The sequence below is a fragment of the Gymnogyps californianus genome, chromosome 4 (assembly GCF_018139145.2).
Source record: "Gymnogyps californianus isolate 813 chromosome 4, ASM1813914v2, whole genome shotgun sequence".
Classification (NCBI taxonomy): Eukaryota; Metazoa; Chordata; class Aves; order Accipitriformes; family Cathartidae; genus Gymnogyps; species Gymnogyps californianus.
This window is the reverse complement of record NC_059474.1, coordinates 71,009,259-71,025,164: the sequence shown is the minus strand read 5'-3', so window position 1 is coordinate 71,025,164 and position 15,906 is coordinate 71,009,259. Positions and strand designations below refer to the sequence as shown.

Genomic DNA, 15,906 nt, shown 5'->3' with positions numbered 1-15,906 from the left:
TTCCCCTACCCTCAACCTCCTCTGAGAGTTTATGCCACCTACTTTAAAAGGCAGCCAGGCAGCTGCTAGGTACTCCACATCCTCTGTTCCACTTAGTAATGAAACCCTCAGAAAGATGAACTGATATCTTATAACGAAATTAACTTTTACATTAATGTCCATTACTCCAGTGAAAATAATTCACACATGGAAATAGCTAAACTCATTGTGCTCTGAGAGTTAATTCTATTACACAGCTTTGTTTTAAGCTGGTCAGAGTTCCTCTGTCTGCTGCTGCTCCTTTCTGTTCTTCCTTATAAAACAAACATGATGACAGCAAGAAATGAGTACTTCTACTTTCCGTTTACATGGCATCTCTTATCCAAAGACCTTATTTCACTAATAAAATATCAGGCCACCACCAAAGAAAATGTTTCTCACCACAACACTCACAAAATCAAACAAGCTACAGATATAATTCTACAGTGCCTTTGAAATTATAGAATACAAGTGTATGTTTAAACATGAAAAATCTTTTGGGCAAGAAAGAAACAAGATCATGTCTGTAGAGTCCTCTTAGTTAAACCCCATCCCTCTCTCTCTTGGTAAATGAGTCTCCTTTTCCATGAACAAGCTGCGTAGGTCTCCCACAAACCTAACTGATCCCCAGGTCCTCATGAAAGACAAAGGCCTCCTGTAAAGCAGTGCAGCTAGAGTCCCACGTTGGTCTTTGTTTATATACACCTGCGTACAACTAGATACATGCACCCAAACACATGTATCTATGCTTTCCACTCTCTCCTTCTTCAGAGGTAGAGGCACTGACTGAGGAAACGAAGCAAGCAGTCTGTCCAAAGGCCTTTCTTTCAAAGGGAGCTTTAATGAGTTCCGAAACACTTGCAGAGCAGCCTTGCTTTTGAGCCTTGGAGCCTTGACTCTGTAGGGCAGGAAGAACAACTCCTTGGGCTCTCTGGTGCCACATGGAGTGGAATGCACTTGGCACAGAGGCAAGAGCCTGACTCCGTCTGTTGCAGGGATCAGTACATCTCACATGAGGCAGCCAAACTCCTCCCTGAATCATATTCTCCTTCACTCTGAGGCGTCTTTCTTACTGGCTTTTATTAAAATACAGCTTTTACTCTGCATCACTTTTACTAATGGCTTTGATCTAGACATGAATAACAGCTGCACAACACTCCTATTCACTAGGCTACTGTGGGAGTCTGTCTAAAACTAGCTAATAATTTACATGGAAATTTTATCTACCAGAGGGAGCCCGTATGGCCAATATACTAGAACAATATTGACACAGGCAAGAAAAGTTAATTAAACCTTTTAGACGAGGGCTACACAGTTCAGACAGACAAAACCCTTAGGTCCACAGGCGTATGATTTTACAAAATTCAGAGGTAACAGATTATATAATTGCACGTGTTTTTAGGATCTGCCCTTCCAAATGGAGTTGTTGAAATGCTTCTACTGTACATAACATGTCTGAGAACAATAGAAGACATAATAAAAACAAAAGATCAAAATGTTTTCTAGCTTTATTATTATCATCATGAGAGCTTTGAAGCATGCTGTTGCCTCACTGAAAGAAGAGAAAAAAACCCAAACGTGATCCAGACCCCCCTTGTGATACTCAAGGATTTGGAATGAAACCAGTAGGTCTCTTTACACAGACTACTCAAGACCAACAAGGTAAGTTTTGAACTGGTTCTGATCAATGCGAAGCAAAAATGAGTAACTCTCAACACAATTCTGAAAATGCAAGATGTGCTTGGTTTTCAGCAACCTCTGAAGGCAGCTGTCAGTAACTTCACTGACACCAACAGAAAAGCTTAAATAAAACTAAGCAGTTAAAGGATCAGAAGAAAAAACTAAACAGCAGCATTACATTTATCATTTCTGTAAGCTGCACCAATTCCGATGCTTAGGGTCTTAGGCCCTTTGTCCTGCAAAGTTACATGCATTTACCTTTGTACATAGAAGCTGTCTCAGGAGTCCAAATCAAGATTATGTCTAAAAGTGCGAAAGGCAAACTGTAAATTCTGAGAACGATCTCGTTCTGTAGTTGGACAGTGCTTCACAAAACTAAGATTCACTTTTTAGTGAGACTTCAGCGAGATTCCTAATTACAATTAGGAAAAAAATTATTTGTCAACATGCTAAACTTACAGCCTTTTTCTGAATACAAATTAAAAAATTAAAAGATGGGTAGATTCTGAACATGCAACCCCCTGAAAATGAAGTGGTTCCACTATTTACTATACTGTCTTTAATCAAGACCAGGGCCATTTATACTTTCAAATTAATTGCAAGAAAACATTCTATTCCAGGAGTATAAAAGAAAGCTATCTCTAAAGAGGCAAGTAGTTTGAGGTGAATTTCTAGTTTATGTGTTCAAACGATGTCCAATTTTCTTTAAGAAGCAAACCAAGAAGACTAAAGTGGGGTTTTCTTTGAACTCGATTTCTCTTCCTTCCTCTCATCTACTATCACAGAACGTCGCACGCTCACTTGCATAACTTTACTTGTTTGCTTGATTGGTTTTGATGCAACTGTTCATGTAAGTAAAATTACTCATGTTCCTAAGTATTTGAAGATTACATTTTAAATTTGCTGCTCCCAAATCTGTCCATTGCATTTGCTTGGACAGTAAGTAACAGTTTTTGAACACTTTAAGTTACTTTCCCTCTTTTCTCTATCAAAAAAACCTCCAACAAAAACCCATACAGAGCGCCAGAGAAAATCAAGAACAACAACAAAAAGGCAGCTAGGGTGAATACACAGTTCTTTCACAGAAAGAGCCTGCAATAACAGTGTTTGCTCAGCGCATATCTGACGAAGCAGTTAGACGCCTTCTAGCTTAACAATTTCCGGAGAAGAGCTCAAGGTTCAGATGAGATACCACACAGAATAAGACGTGTGTAGTTGCCAACAGTATGCGATAACACCTGTGTGTTGGACTCATTAAAGATTTAACCAGAGAAGTCACGTGCACACTGAAAAATGGCTGACAAGTGCCATGCTTAATGCACGTCTCAAAAACGTTGAAAAAAAGGAAGCAAAATGGAGTTACCTTTGGATGAGGAGGATGGCACTTTTACCAACATTTCTTTGGCTGATGATTCAGGTAAGAAACTACAGTAATCTACTGATACAATACAAATTCCAAGGGCTGAATAATAGTACTGGGTGAGCACACAAATCTGTAGATCCTAATTACCAGGTACAATGTATTTTTAGCAAATGTCCTCAGGTAAACTTTTCTAGTTGTGTAGTTGGATAAGCCTTGTGATTACTTAAGAATTGAGATTTTGGGGGTATGGAGGCTACCACAGTTTTCACATAATAGCATATGGTAATATACATTCATCATCTGAGCACATATAGCCTTTCACTGTTTAGAAAAAGTTACAGAAATGTTAACTCAGTAGTCACTACTATCAAAGAAAATACAGATAATGCTGGCCTTTCCTCCTGAATATGGAACACTAATCTCTTTGACATACTCTAGTGAGAGCTCACAAGAAATGATGCAAATTAATTGGTAATGGAAATAAGCTGATCCATTTAAATCCTCACTATTAAGCATTTAATTGTTTTTAAAAGAATTAAAGCAAAAACCACCTCCCCTTTCCTCCCCCCACCTGCTTCTAGCTTATGGAATAAAAAATATTTGGAACGGGAAGGAGGATAGTTCTACATACTGGAAAAATTAAGTGAGTTAATATGAATTGATAATAAATTATTTAGAAAGGTGTGGCCAGAGTATCAACTTGATCACGTCAGCATGGCTGCCATAGAGCTGTGCTAATTTACACTAGCTAGGAATCTGGATTGCCTATTAATGAATAATACAAGTCCTATTCCCCCCCCCCTTTTTTTTTAGTGTAAAGAATGTTATTGTACATGCTATCTTTACCTCCTATATTAAAAAAAACCCATGGAGTTGATCTTATTTTTAGAACACAATTTTCTAGCAATTTCATATTAGTGTGTCGGTGCTGAACTGGATGTTTGAATGCACTTCGTTTATACAGCATATAGCCTAATGACATCAAGATGTGGTTGACCCGAACCATTCACAAGAAGATAAATTGGCAGACCTTGGTCCAAGCTGTGCAGTAATGAAGGGTTCTCCTGACAGTGAATCTCACTGTTTCCCTGTAGCAAGGTGTAGAACAGTAAGGAAAAGGTATCCTATGACACCGTTTCATGACTAGCTGCACAGCTGATAACATGGCAAGAAGAGATGAGGGGCAGCATACAGCGGCAAGATTGTCCAGTCTCTGCAGAGCATCCAGAAGCAGCTGAGTTAGGGATGACTCCGTCATACTGGATGGGTTTGGATCTGCCCTGTTTCACAGATGGGTGTTTTTGCCATATTGCTTCCTTAGTCTTTCAGAAGATGTCAGGTAGCTTTCCGTAGAAGGCAAACATCCACTAGCCTCCGCTACTACTCTAACCTCAGCACCCTTGCAGCTTGGAAAATGTTAATACACATGAGAAAACAGGGGAACAAAGTTAAAAACTCTCTCATTCAAGCACCAACTGACACTAGATACCAAAGTATACTCGCCAATGCCAAGCCCTGACAGATGTCACTGATAGAAAAGTAGCTGCTCAGCAACAGCGCAAATAAGACTCTACTGCACCTCAGAAACTGAGCACTTCAAATTTACTAGACTCTTGACTGCAGTAACACACCCAAGGTCAGAGAAAGCTCATGTTCACAACAAAGAGGACCATAAACAAGGCTGCTTTATGCAAGATCTGCTACCAATACCAGAGCTTCTCCCCTAGTAGTGAACAGGTGGGGACAGTCACTCAAAAGCAGAGAAAGAAATTCAGAGTAACTGAAAATAAGTGACATTTTCAGGCAAGCTTTTAGCTTGAAGGCATAGAGGGAGAATACAGTAAGATTCACGGTGAACATGATAACTCTGGACCATTTCTTCTGCCAGAGAGCAACACCTGGAGGCTAGAGAGAAAGGTACAAGAAAATTCCTAACCTATAATAGGAAAAGACTATCATATACTTTGTAGGAAACAGTCTTCCTTATCTCTCCCAGTCGAAGTTAAGACTCATTACAGTAACCCTGGAGCACAGAAGCTAACAAACAGAATGGCCCTTGTAGCTGTAACTGTAAGGCTGGAGAAGAACATCAATTCCAAAAGAGCAGGGAGGATAAAAGAAAAGTTTTACACGGTGAGAGAGAAAAAGAGTCCTTAGGATGGACAACAGCAAGTTCAAGCAAGGAATAAGGAAACCAGACTTGCAATATGTAGATTGTAAGTGAACTTTGCCTGAGGATGACCTGATGTTTTAGAAGCAAGTGTTCCATAATTAAATTTTAAGTAGGATCACAAAGATGCACTGGTTTTAATGATCTCTAGTACGTTTGTAATTGCATAAGGCTTTCCCCCCATTTCTTAAAATGTACTGGAAAAGATACTAAACAGACAAGCAGAACAACATGCTATGTATGTACAGTCTTGATATCAAAGTTTCTTTAGTACAGTGAAAAGCCATTGTGGCAAAGCAACAGGGCTTACTGAGCCTGATTAACTGCATGCAATGCATGAATATTTAATAGCTACTGCTCTTTCAAAACAGCAGCGTTTCTCTATTTGTTAAGTACACGAGTATTAAAAATAAATCACTTCCATGCAAATCAAGATGAACACAAAATGGTAGCAAGATAGAAACTTCTCAATAAGTATTTTAATAGCAATATCAAAAGCACCTGAAATCAAGGAAAGCATTCATTAACAGCATTTGTGAAAATATTTTCACCTTTAATGAAAGAAATACCTTTTCATTTAACTTTATCAAGTGCTTGATAAAGTTCCCTCAAAAAATTCCCTACTCAAACAAAAACACAGAGGAAATGAAACCAAAAATAAAACAAAACAGTGAGACGATGCCCAACAGCTGCAAAAATTTCTGTATTGTTCTTCTGATCAATGCTCTATAAGTAAATCAAGGCGCTCTTTCTTCATTGTAAAGAACCTAGAAATTCTCTTTTCAAATACGCTTTCCAGAAAGCCAACATTAAGGACTAAATTTCTCACATAAACCCCTCCTTTTAAAAAGCAGATACAAACCTCTAAATGTTTAGGCCTAACTTACAGAAAGGCAAAACAGTTTTTCATCTCATTAAGTTACCAGTAAAGCTTTACAGAACCTTGCTAGAAAGTCCTTCCACAAAATTTGGTGGCAAACCTAGAGCTGATAATTACAAGGAGGATCAAACTGTTAACAGGCCAACATTATGTCATATATGTTGGTATTCACAGCCTAAAGCTGCAAAGAGTTCAGTTGCTCAGTCTATTTAAAAATGCATTTTTGCGGAGTCAGAGTAGCAATGAGAACATTTGCATGCATGCAGAATCTTGCAAAAGATAGGACGCAGTTACGTTAGAAGGCAGGCCTCTTCAGGGCTAAAGAGAAAATATGACTTTCTAAGGCTTTCTTTTTGTAGACTTTCTAAAAAGACTGGATTTTTTTCCCCCAACTGTATGCTCACAGGTTACGTCATCTGATGAGGTGCCATTCTCATTCAGGACCTAAGGCACTACCAAAACACACACAATAAGTAAGGACACAGGCAATAGTTAGACCAACGTAAACCAAAATAGCTGCTCATTTTGTATAATTTGATTTGGTCGGGAAAAGTGCAAACTAAGAACTACTCAAATGCTGCATTTGACAGTAGTCTTTAATTGTAAATTTGCACAAGGATGCGCACAAGGCTACAAAAGCCTTTTGAGGTTACTTGGAAAGAGTGACAAGAATTGCGAAGAATTGTGGTGTAAAGCAACATTACTTGAAAAAAAAGCTTCTCAGGGTCTGTCTGTCATTTCCACAGAGAAACAAAATGATGAAGATTTGATGTAAAGGGTGTTGCGAGTTAATATTGCAAGGAAAAAGAATTAAGCCATTTATATTCCTTTTTGTCTTTTTCTTTGTGGCAATAATTAGTTAAAGGAGAAAACAGTACAGTTCAAGCTCATCTCAGGCATATGTACAATATCTTCTTCTGTTAGTGAAGAGGAGAATACATTTCTATTCTAGTGGTGAACAGTGAAGCCTCTGTCATCAGTCGGCTTACGCAGGCGCCTCTAGCGCCTGTAACGTTGCCAAAAAGGAAGTGAAAGGCTTGTTGGTTTGCACCGTGTACCATGGAAAAAACAGGATGTACACCAGAGTTTCACAAATAAAACGTCTGAAAACATTTGTCATTAGCAGCAATGACTTAGAATCTGAGCCCAGAGCAATAAAATCCTCTCCTGTAGTTTTGTAACTGTACACATACAGGCATTCAGGTGAACTATTAATGATGCTTTATATCCTAGGGAGATTGTTGCTATTTTAAGCAAAAAAATGCTCTTTCAGTGAAACTGAATAAATTAATTCCTTTTGCCACCAATGTCAGCTAGTTTTAGGAAAGCTTAATTGGAACTTAGGATCCAAGTAAGTACAGATAATTGCATTTGTAAAGTGAAACCTGTTGTTCCTATAAATTTCATATAGACGACAATATTATGAATGCCTCCTCTGCTTTAACCAAATGCCTCAGAAAATATAAAATGAATTAGTACGAAAGAAAGGGATTAGCACCTCTTCTTAGTTACATCCAAGTCAGTTTTGACTTCAGGAGCTCTGACACATTGCTAAAAATTACGAGCTCTCTTTATAACTCTGCATTCAGAAAATCCACTTACCTGAAACGAGTGATCTAGTGTGTAATGTAAAAACAGTGTAATAAACCAAGCAGTGGAACGTTACTTAGGGCAGTGTTCAAGTATTTCCAGTAATAAAGAGAATCCTCTTATTTCTTCTTTTAAACTGCAGAGTGGCTATTAGTATGTTGTTATGCTGCTCCACAGATGAAAACAATTAATTTCCAGCATTTGTGAATATTATTTAATTTTCTTGATAAGGTATATGTTCTCTAAAGTAGAAAGCAGTCAGTCTGTAAACAACAAAACAAAAGCTCTGCGAACACAGGTTGTGTGCCCAGTCTCTCAGCCTTGTGCTCCATATTCCAAAGACTCAAAGTAAACAGCCACATAGCGAAGCTGACCCATTTGCTCACCCTTACATGTAATTAGTATTTACCCCATTAATTTTGCCCCTCCCAGCAAGTGGGGAAACCACAGAGAAGCAAATGCTGCCAGATCCCTGTCAAACAGAAGCCAGTCTTTAGAAGGATTGTTTCAGGTTCTCCTGGGAACAGTCCCCAGACAAGACTTGCTAGGCTAACAACTTACAGAACAAAGAAATGACACTTTCTAACACAAGAGTTAACAAAATACTACAGGCTGATAAAAGCAAGAATTGTTATACAAGGGCTTGAATTGGCCACCTCCAGCCAAAGGGGACACCAAGTACGCCCCTAAAATGCAAGGTACTCTTTGGTTACTCTACACACATGCATAGGCACGCTTTCCCTGGGACACATTCTGCATTATAAAAGGAAATCTTATTGTTTGGGATATACTCCAAATCCCTAAAGCTTCAAATTTAAAGTGCACAACAGATTTCATTGATGATATATTGCCCAATGCAAGACAGGTGAGGTAAGCAATTTGAAAAACAAGTCAGTCAGTCATGTGATATGCTAAGCTTCTGTTGTTTTGGTTGATTTCTGACAAAAAATACTTTGGGCTGTGGGCTTTTTTCTGTGGTGTGTTGGGTTTGGGGTTTTGTTTGTTTGTTTAAATCTGGTAATGCATCAGATATTTAGAATCCTGGCGTCGACTTCTTTGCGTTGGAAAATAGAGGGAAAGTTAGGAAGGCAAATCTTTTTAAGGGAAAGCAAGATGAGCTAGGCGTTCTCTCTGTGGAATTTGCACCCAGCAGCATCAATCCGACAGTCTTGGTCCCTGGACTGTGCAGACCAGGGCTGTGCGCAGCAGGGTTGCTCCCTGCTGGCTCAGCACTTAGGTATAGTTCCCTTGGAAATCAGGGGATGAAGGACAGGGAAAGAAAAAAAAGTAACATGCACGGATCTTGCCAGGATAAGGAGCTGGGACATAGCCAGGTCACACAGAAACAGTTTCGAAACGGTGGGGCCCAGGAGCACGGGCCAGCTGCACAGCCTCAGATACTAGGGTAAAGGGATTCATATTAAGCACTTACAGTAGGAAGATGCATTGTGTGAGAGCCAGTATGTCCGAGTATACTGTGGTACAAACCTAAGGAAGCATCTGTGCAACTGTTTAACACTAACCTAGTGACACACAGCACTATGTAGACTAAAGACGCCATCTGTTCTCTGCTGACAGCCTCTCTGCAATGCTAACAGTGCAGGCTCAGATAAAGACAATTTTCTCTAAAGGAAAAGCAAAAAACCTCTCACACAGGTTAACGTCTGAAAAGGAGTTTCAGCCTGGTGCTCAAGCTCAAACATCAGAGTTAAGAATCAAAAGAAAATACTGCAGTCAGAAACCACAACCATGCAAAGTAGAATGAAACCTCAACAGCATATGTACCAAAATGGAAACAGTAGGTAAACCAGCAACTCTTGGAATTACTATTCTGTTTTGGCTACAACAGCATAGGAGCCAGTATGTCTGGTTTCCATTTTGTCCCATAATTTAATGTCAAGGATTTTCCCACTTTACTCATTCTGGGACAGTTTAGACAATAAACTGCAAATGTATGCAGTGAGCAAAGTGGAATTTCTGCAGCAGAGAGGTGCATTTCCCCAAGATTAGCCTCTAATATTCCCCCCCCATAGTATAAAACAGAGCAAGTTCTTTGCCAGGTAAGCAAGCTGTCCATCTATCCGCATCCACCTGCAGACTCTGGCCATATTTTTTCCCTGTTAATCAAAGTGCTGGAGACTGTCTTGCTAGAAAGAATTATGAGAACCTGTTGATTGCCAGGCTTGCCACATAGTGAGCGCAGCAAGCAAGATCATAACAGGGTGAGAAGCACCTGTCATTTTAAAAACAGCAATCAAGGAGAGTTACTAAGAAGCTCCTAAAGGCCAGCCACCACCTGAGAGGACTGCTTGCAGGGATTAAGGAGGATTACTGGGTTAAAAATGCCTTTTGTAGAGAAGGTGATGTACTTTTAAGTAAACCAGCTAATGGAACTGAAAACAACAGACTCATTTTCCAGCACAAACAGACTGCAGGACTCTAATTAAAATATGTTTTCATAACTTGAACACCATTCAGTCTAATCTGATTGTGAGGTTAAAAAATTTATTAACGCAACGTTAATAATATTGTGGAGGCACCCAGAAGATGTAGATATTAGAAATACATACTTTCTGAAGTGTATTTAAAAAAATACAGTAGAGGGCACACTTCCCAAATGCCTTTATGTTCCCGAGCATCTACACAGCATCGAATTGTTTATTTATAACTGGATATATTCCTGCAACATACGGATGCGATATGGATATATTTCACTGCAACCTATGGTTCAAGCTACATAGTACCGACAAAGATACTACAGGTTATGCAGTGCCGTCACTTCAGCGAAGCCGCTAAAATTAGCTCGGGTCCTGCACGTTGTCTTTACGGTGGCTCACAGACCGTCCCGTGAGGTGCAAAGGCAGCAAGCAGCCTGTGCAGCACGGGTTGTTCCCGCCAGGGAGCCAGGGAAAGAAGACAGCAACAACGCAGCAACAGGAGCGCCGGTTTGGAGCTGCGGAGCCTGGCTAGGCGAGCGCAACTAGGCGGGAGTTACTCGGGTTTGCCTGGGATGCGATCTCCACCGCTGTAAGATCCGGGAGCAAGGAGCTAAACCACGGGTTTCTTCACCGGGACACCGCCGCGCAGACGGTTTATCGATCCGCCAGGCTGGAAGCAGTTTGGCCAGCTTTAAACGGCGCTGAACCGGAGCAGGTAAACCCTGCCGGCCGCCGGGCGGGAGGCCTCCTCTCTGAAGAGCTCCACGCACGGGCACCGGAGAGTTAACTGCCACCACACGCGCTCTCGGTTTTCGCTGACGTTCCCCGGGCTTTGCCAGCCTTACCTACGTCCGAGGGAGCTGACACCCCGGAGAACGCCTGCCGGTTCTTAGCTCCCTCTGAGCGCGACGCGGAGCCCGCCCGCCCCTGGCCGAGGCTAGCGCAGCAGCCCAGAACGAGCGTATCCGAGCCACGCTGATCGTAGCCTCGCCGCCTACGCGCTGGTGGCTTCCGCTATTTTAGCCGCAATTCAGTGGGATTTAACGGGAAAGGACCGCGTACGATTAAAAACGCGCGCGAGGCGGGCGGAGGCGTGGCAAGCTCTCCCGGACGCGAGAGGGCGGCCTTGCTCCGCACCCCCCCCCGTCGCTTCGCCTGCCCCACCGGCGGCGGGGCCGGTGTGTGTGTGTTTGGGGGGGGAGGGGGGGCCCCCTTCCAGCCCCGGCGCCGCCCCGCACTGCTGCCGAGCACCGGCCGTGCAACCAGCAGCAGGCCTCGCCTACCGGCGGTGTGTGAGGGAGGGCGCCGCGCCCCGCCCCGCCCCGCGGCCGCCGGGACACGCCCCCCGCACGCGGCGCCGGGGCGGCCGGCGGGGGCTCCTCCCGCCTGCCGGCGCAGCGCCGGGGCCCCGCCCCGCCGCGCCCATTGGCTAGCGGGGGCGCAGCCCTGCGCGCGCGCGCAGGGCCGGGTGCTGGGGAGGCGGCGCAGGCGCGGCGGGGAGGAGCAGAGCTGCGGCCGGGCCGGGGCGCGGGGCGCAGCCCGCAGGGAGGCGGCGGCGGCGGCGGCGGCAGGTGAGGAGACCGGGCGGCGCGGCCGGGCCTTGGCGGCTGTAGGGAGGATGGTGTAGGCCGCGGAGCGGGGGGGGGGTGAGGCTGCGCGGTGCAGGGCCGCGGAGCTGCCGGCGGCTCCCGGAGGGTCTTGCGCGGAAGCCGTCTGCAGTGCTGCCGCCCCCCCCCCCCGCCTCCGACCGGCGCTTCCCGGCAGCGGGTCCGGTACCCCGGCGCTGCCCTTAACCGTTCCTGTTCCGCCCTACAGCGAAGGTGGGGTGGCGAGGGATGCGCTGTGAGGCGCAGGGGACCCGAAGCGAACACGCACGTCCCTGCGTCCTGCAGGCCTGACGCCCGTGGCACGGTTGCCCGCGATAACGGCGAAACGGGGTGGACAATGAAGGGGGGCCCCTTCTGCTTCTGTATTTCTTTAATAGCCAATTCCAGAAAGATCGGTGCTGAGAAGGCGGCAGTTGCATCATTGAAACACAGGGTTATTTTATGCATTAGGGAGTAATCTAGATCAGTTATTTTTGTAAACTGAAGCATGGTTGCTTGAAGAATCATACTTACATACCACATAGGGCTCCAGGGAAAATAATTAAAGAATGTTAAAAAACGGTCTTCTGCCTTAGGCTTAAGTGCTGGCTTTTCAACACCAATTAGAAAAATGCATCTGAAATCGAAATATAAAGGCAGTTAGCCACATTGACGGTTGCCTCTGTTCTTTTTTTTTTTTTCTTTAAGCAGAGCATCTCTCAGGAACACTCTCTTCAAAAGTGGAAAGAGCCCATTCTACAATGATGAATGCCGACATGGATGGTATAAGTTCTTAATGTTCTTGTTCTTCATTGTTATTTTTTCTACTTAATGTAATTTCCAGCTGTTACAGAGGTTGCATTAAAACTCATATGATTTATTGCAGCTGTTGAGGCTGAGAATCAGGTGGAATTAGAAGAGAAAACACGGCTTATTAATCAAGTTTTGGAACTGCAGCACACACTTGAAGGTTAGCAGTTTGACACATCAGATTGGTTTGTTTTTTTTTTTTTACAAGCACACAGTAATAAGCAAAAGAAGAGAACCTTACTCTTCTGCCCCACCTTAGTCAAAGTGTCCACAAGTATGTCACTTACGCAGTTGAAGGTACATAAGCAAGGTCTCAGAACTGTTGCGGGTTTTTTTGTCCTCTTTATGCGACATGTTTGCTCGATTCTCATAATACACATCAAGCAGAAGGGGCGATACGATTAACTTTCCCAGGCTCATTAGTTGACACACATCTTTGAGTCTGCTCATCACTGAACTTTTGTTTCCCAATAGTTTAGTTTGCAATAGGTTAATTCAAAAATTCAAGAAAAGAATAAAGATACTGACTAACAGCAAGTTTGTGTAACAAGTTTGTCAAAATACTGTACCACAAAATAATATAGGAAAAAGGGGCTTTAGGTAAAACTTGTGAGTAGCACAGTGTTTTTTAAGATAATACCTTATGGCAATGTTTCCCGCATTAAAAGTGTGAATAGTTTGATGTAGGCACATAGAACATAGTCGTCATTGTATGCAATAGCGTCTAATATTTTTCTTATAATATCACCTTCGCAGATCTCTCAGCACGAGTAGATGCTGTTAAGGAAGAAAACTTGAAACTGAAATCAGAAAACCAAGTTCTTGGACAGTATATAGAAAATCTGATGTCAGCGTCTAGTGTTTTCCAAACAACTGACACAAAAAGCAAAAGGAAGTAAGGGTTGACTCACAGATGATGTCATTGTATTGCTGCTGTCTTTTTTTGTTTTAATTGGCATAGGCTACATGAGCTAAAACACCTTAGTTTGTGGCTTTACTGGATACCTGAAGATTATAAACTTTGGTGATAAACAGAATTAAGAACATTATCATGAACAGGAGACATAAGTTTGTGTATTGTTAAGATTAAGCAATGTGCAAATGTAGTGTAGAGACTTACTAAACTTTCATATTTGTTTTAAAAATGAGCATATCTTGTTAAAAGTTGGATTCAGTTTGTCAGGTTAAAGAAAAGTCTGTTGGCACTCTTTGAGGTCTTAGGGTAGTGTTCTTGACTAGCAAAATAATACAGTTATTGTGTTGAAACCTCATTTGATAAAAATATTCAAAGTCTAATTGCATCACCGTTTTCACCTCAAATATATTTAGATTACTGTATAGTACTGTCTATAGCTCTGCAAAGCAACTTTAAACAAAAGCCTATAAACCAATTAAGAATTTCTATGTAGTAGTAACAATATGACATTATTTGCAGGGCTCGCGTACAGAAAAACACTTAAAGATTTTTTGGGGAAGGGGGAGGGTAAGGGTAGAGGAACAAGAATAAGCAACTTACATCAGGGAAATACCAAACTGATGCAGTGTCAGAGTGTAGTTTGTAAGAAAGACGTACGCTTCAAAACATTTTCACTTTCCTGTTTCCTCCAAGAATGATCAGGCACAGCATCATGATGTACGATATTCCTGAAGTTTTTCAGTTGTGTGATGAAGAGTTAAATAAAAACCTGAGTAGTAAGCTTTACAGAAACAGAAGGTCAACAATGTTCCTCATGCTTGTTGTGAACGACCTGCAGTGAGGAACTGAGAACAAGTCTTTCCTTGCCACCTTTTCCTTTCCTCCTGAAGTGCCAAACTTGTCTTTGCTTCAGGCCTTAGAGCAACTGTTTTCCTGCCCCAGAGCCTGAGCTTGTGAAGTACCTCTTGAGGCACTCCACAAAAACATCTAAGGCAGAAGACTGCACTGGAACAAAGGTGGCTTTTGCCTCTCAGATCTGTGCTGCTCTGAGCAGTGCCTAGTGCCAAGGTGCCCTGTTTTTTACTGGCTTGGCTGTTTGTTAGCAGGTTCTGTAAAGGAGAGGCAGCATGTCTAGCATAATCAGTATTAAGGGAGAGCAGAAGCTGAAATACAAACGACGATGGAAGTTTTTAGCAGTACTCAGTTGCATCTGTTTGCTCTTGCCATACAGCAGCACTGCAGACTTATTTATGGATGTTACCTGGAACTGAGGTCTGTCTCTTCAGTAATGAAGCCATTTACCTTTTAACAAAAGGAAACCACTAGTTGAAGGATCTCTTTCAACCTTGCTGTGATGAATTCTAGGAAATAAAGCTGCAGGAACTGAATGAGTGGATGTAATAGTAGAATAAATCCCTCTCAAACCCCAAGTTTCTTGGCAGCTAACCCTGCTGTGTCTCAAGTGTAAGCTGACATTGTGAGGTTCCCCCCTCCCAAAGGAGAGGTCTCCCATTTCTGCCCATTTAAGATGACTGTACAGCACTCACTGGAGTGTCAGCAAAGTCAAATGATTGCAAACAAAGCACTAATTGTTCGGTCTCAAGGGCTGTTTACAAGTCTGAGTCAAGAAACCTGATGATGAAAAAAGTTTTACCCACCAAGGCACAAATGGCTGATACCATTTGTGTCCTGGGGTCCTGTAAACATCCAAAATTATTTTTAATCTTCTATGGACTACTCTCTCACTTTACTGCCTATCATCTGGAACTCTAAATGCATCCAAGCATTGCTAGCAGGTAGAGTAGATCACATGGTTAGTCCAGGGTTTGAGCATTAAAAAAAAAGAACAATCACACCAAGCACTTGACTTCTAAAGATTGCATTGCATTACAGCCATCCTTGCTTTAAAGCCATGTCACTGCACATCTCCATCTGCACTGTAGGAGATCAAGTGGTAACAAAGCATGCGCTTGTTAGACTTCAGCAATTTCCCAAGATCGAGTAATGTTAAAATCATGGGTTTGTATTGTAAGATTGGATAGTGATATTTTATCCATCGGTGTGTATATAGTAGTCATTTCATCTATATAGCATTTTACATCCCACTACTGTGGCCTTCATTTAACTTATGAACATTTTAAAGATGTTGTATTTCTGACTTTACACTAAATAAAAACCTTTGATTTGTCTCGACTAGTTTGGTTTAACATTTGTAAATCCTAAAACTTCTCATAACTATCTGTAGTCAAAAGGTGGAAAAGCAGTAGGGTTTGCCATCATCTTAATTGTTTCTACATAGCTGAAGTGTCTCAAAGGCTAGATGTAATTAGCAAGTATTAAACCTGGGTTAATTAATCTATTTTCAGCAAGCTTCCAGTCCCTGACTCACTTGGTATTTTCACCCATGAATCTTACATTTCTGTATACTTTTCTGTTCTGGCTAAAGGATTGGTAG

General features: G+C 42.2%; 1 protein-coding gene across 3 annotated transcripts; it reads left to right on the top strand.

The window, feature by feature from the left end:
• Positions 1 to 3,051: 3,051 nt before the first annotated feature.
• SCOC (short coiled-coil protein) lies at positions 3,052 to 15,662 on the top strand. Of its 3 annotated transcripts, none has more exons than XM_050896457.1 (4): positions 3,052 to 3,115; positions 12,434 to 12,508; positions 12,612 to 12,695; positions 13,292 to 15,662. In XM_050896457.1, exons 1-4 carry the CDS (start codon positions 3,052 to 3,054, stop codon positions 13,432 to 13,434), a joined length of 366 nt encoding a protein of 121 aa, XP_050752414.1. In that variant the 3' UTR covers positions 13,435 to 15,662. The 3 variants fall into 3 exon arrangements, with proteins under 3 accessions (XP_050752414.1, XP_050752415.1, XP_050752416.1); XM_050896458.1 differs by lacking the exon at positions 3,052 to 3,115 and adding an exon at positions 11,653 to 11,710 and having other exon boundaries at positions 12,437 to 12,508; XM_050896459.1 differs by lacking the exon at positions 3,052 to 3,115 and adding an exon at positions 11,918 to 11,959 and having other exon boundaries at positions 12,437 to 12,508.
• The last annotated feature ends 244 nt before the right edge of the window (positions 15,663 to 15,906 follow it).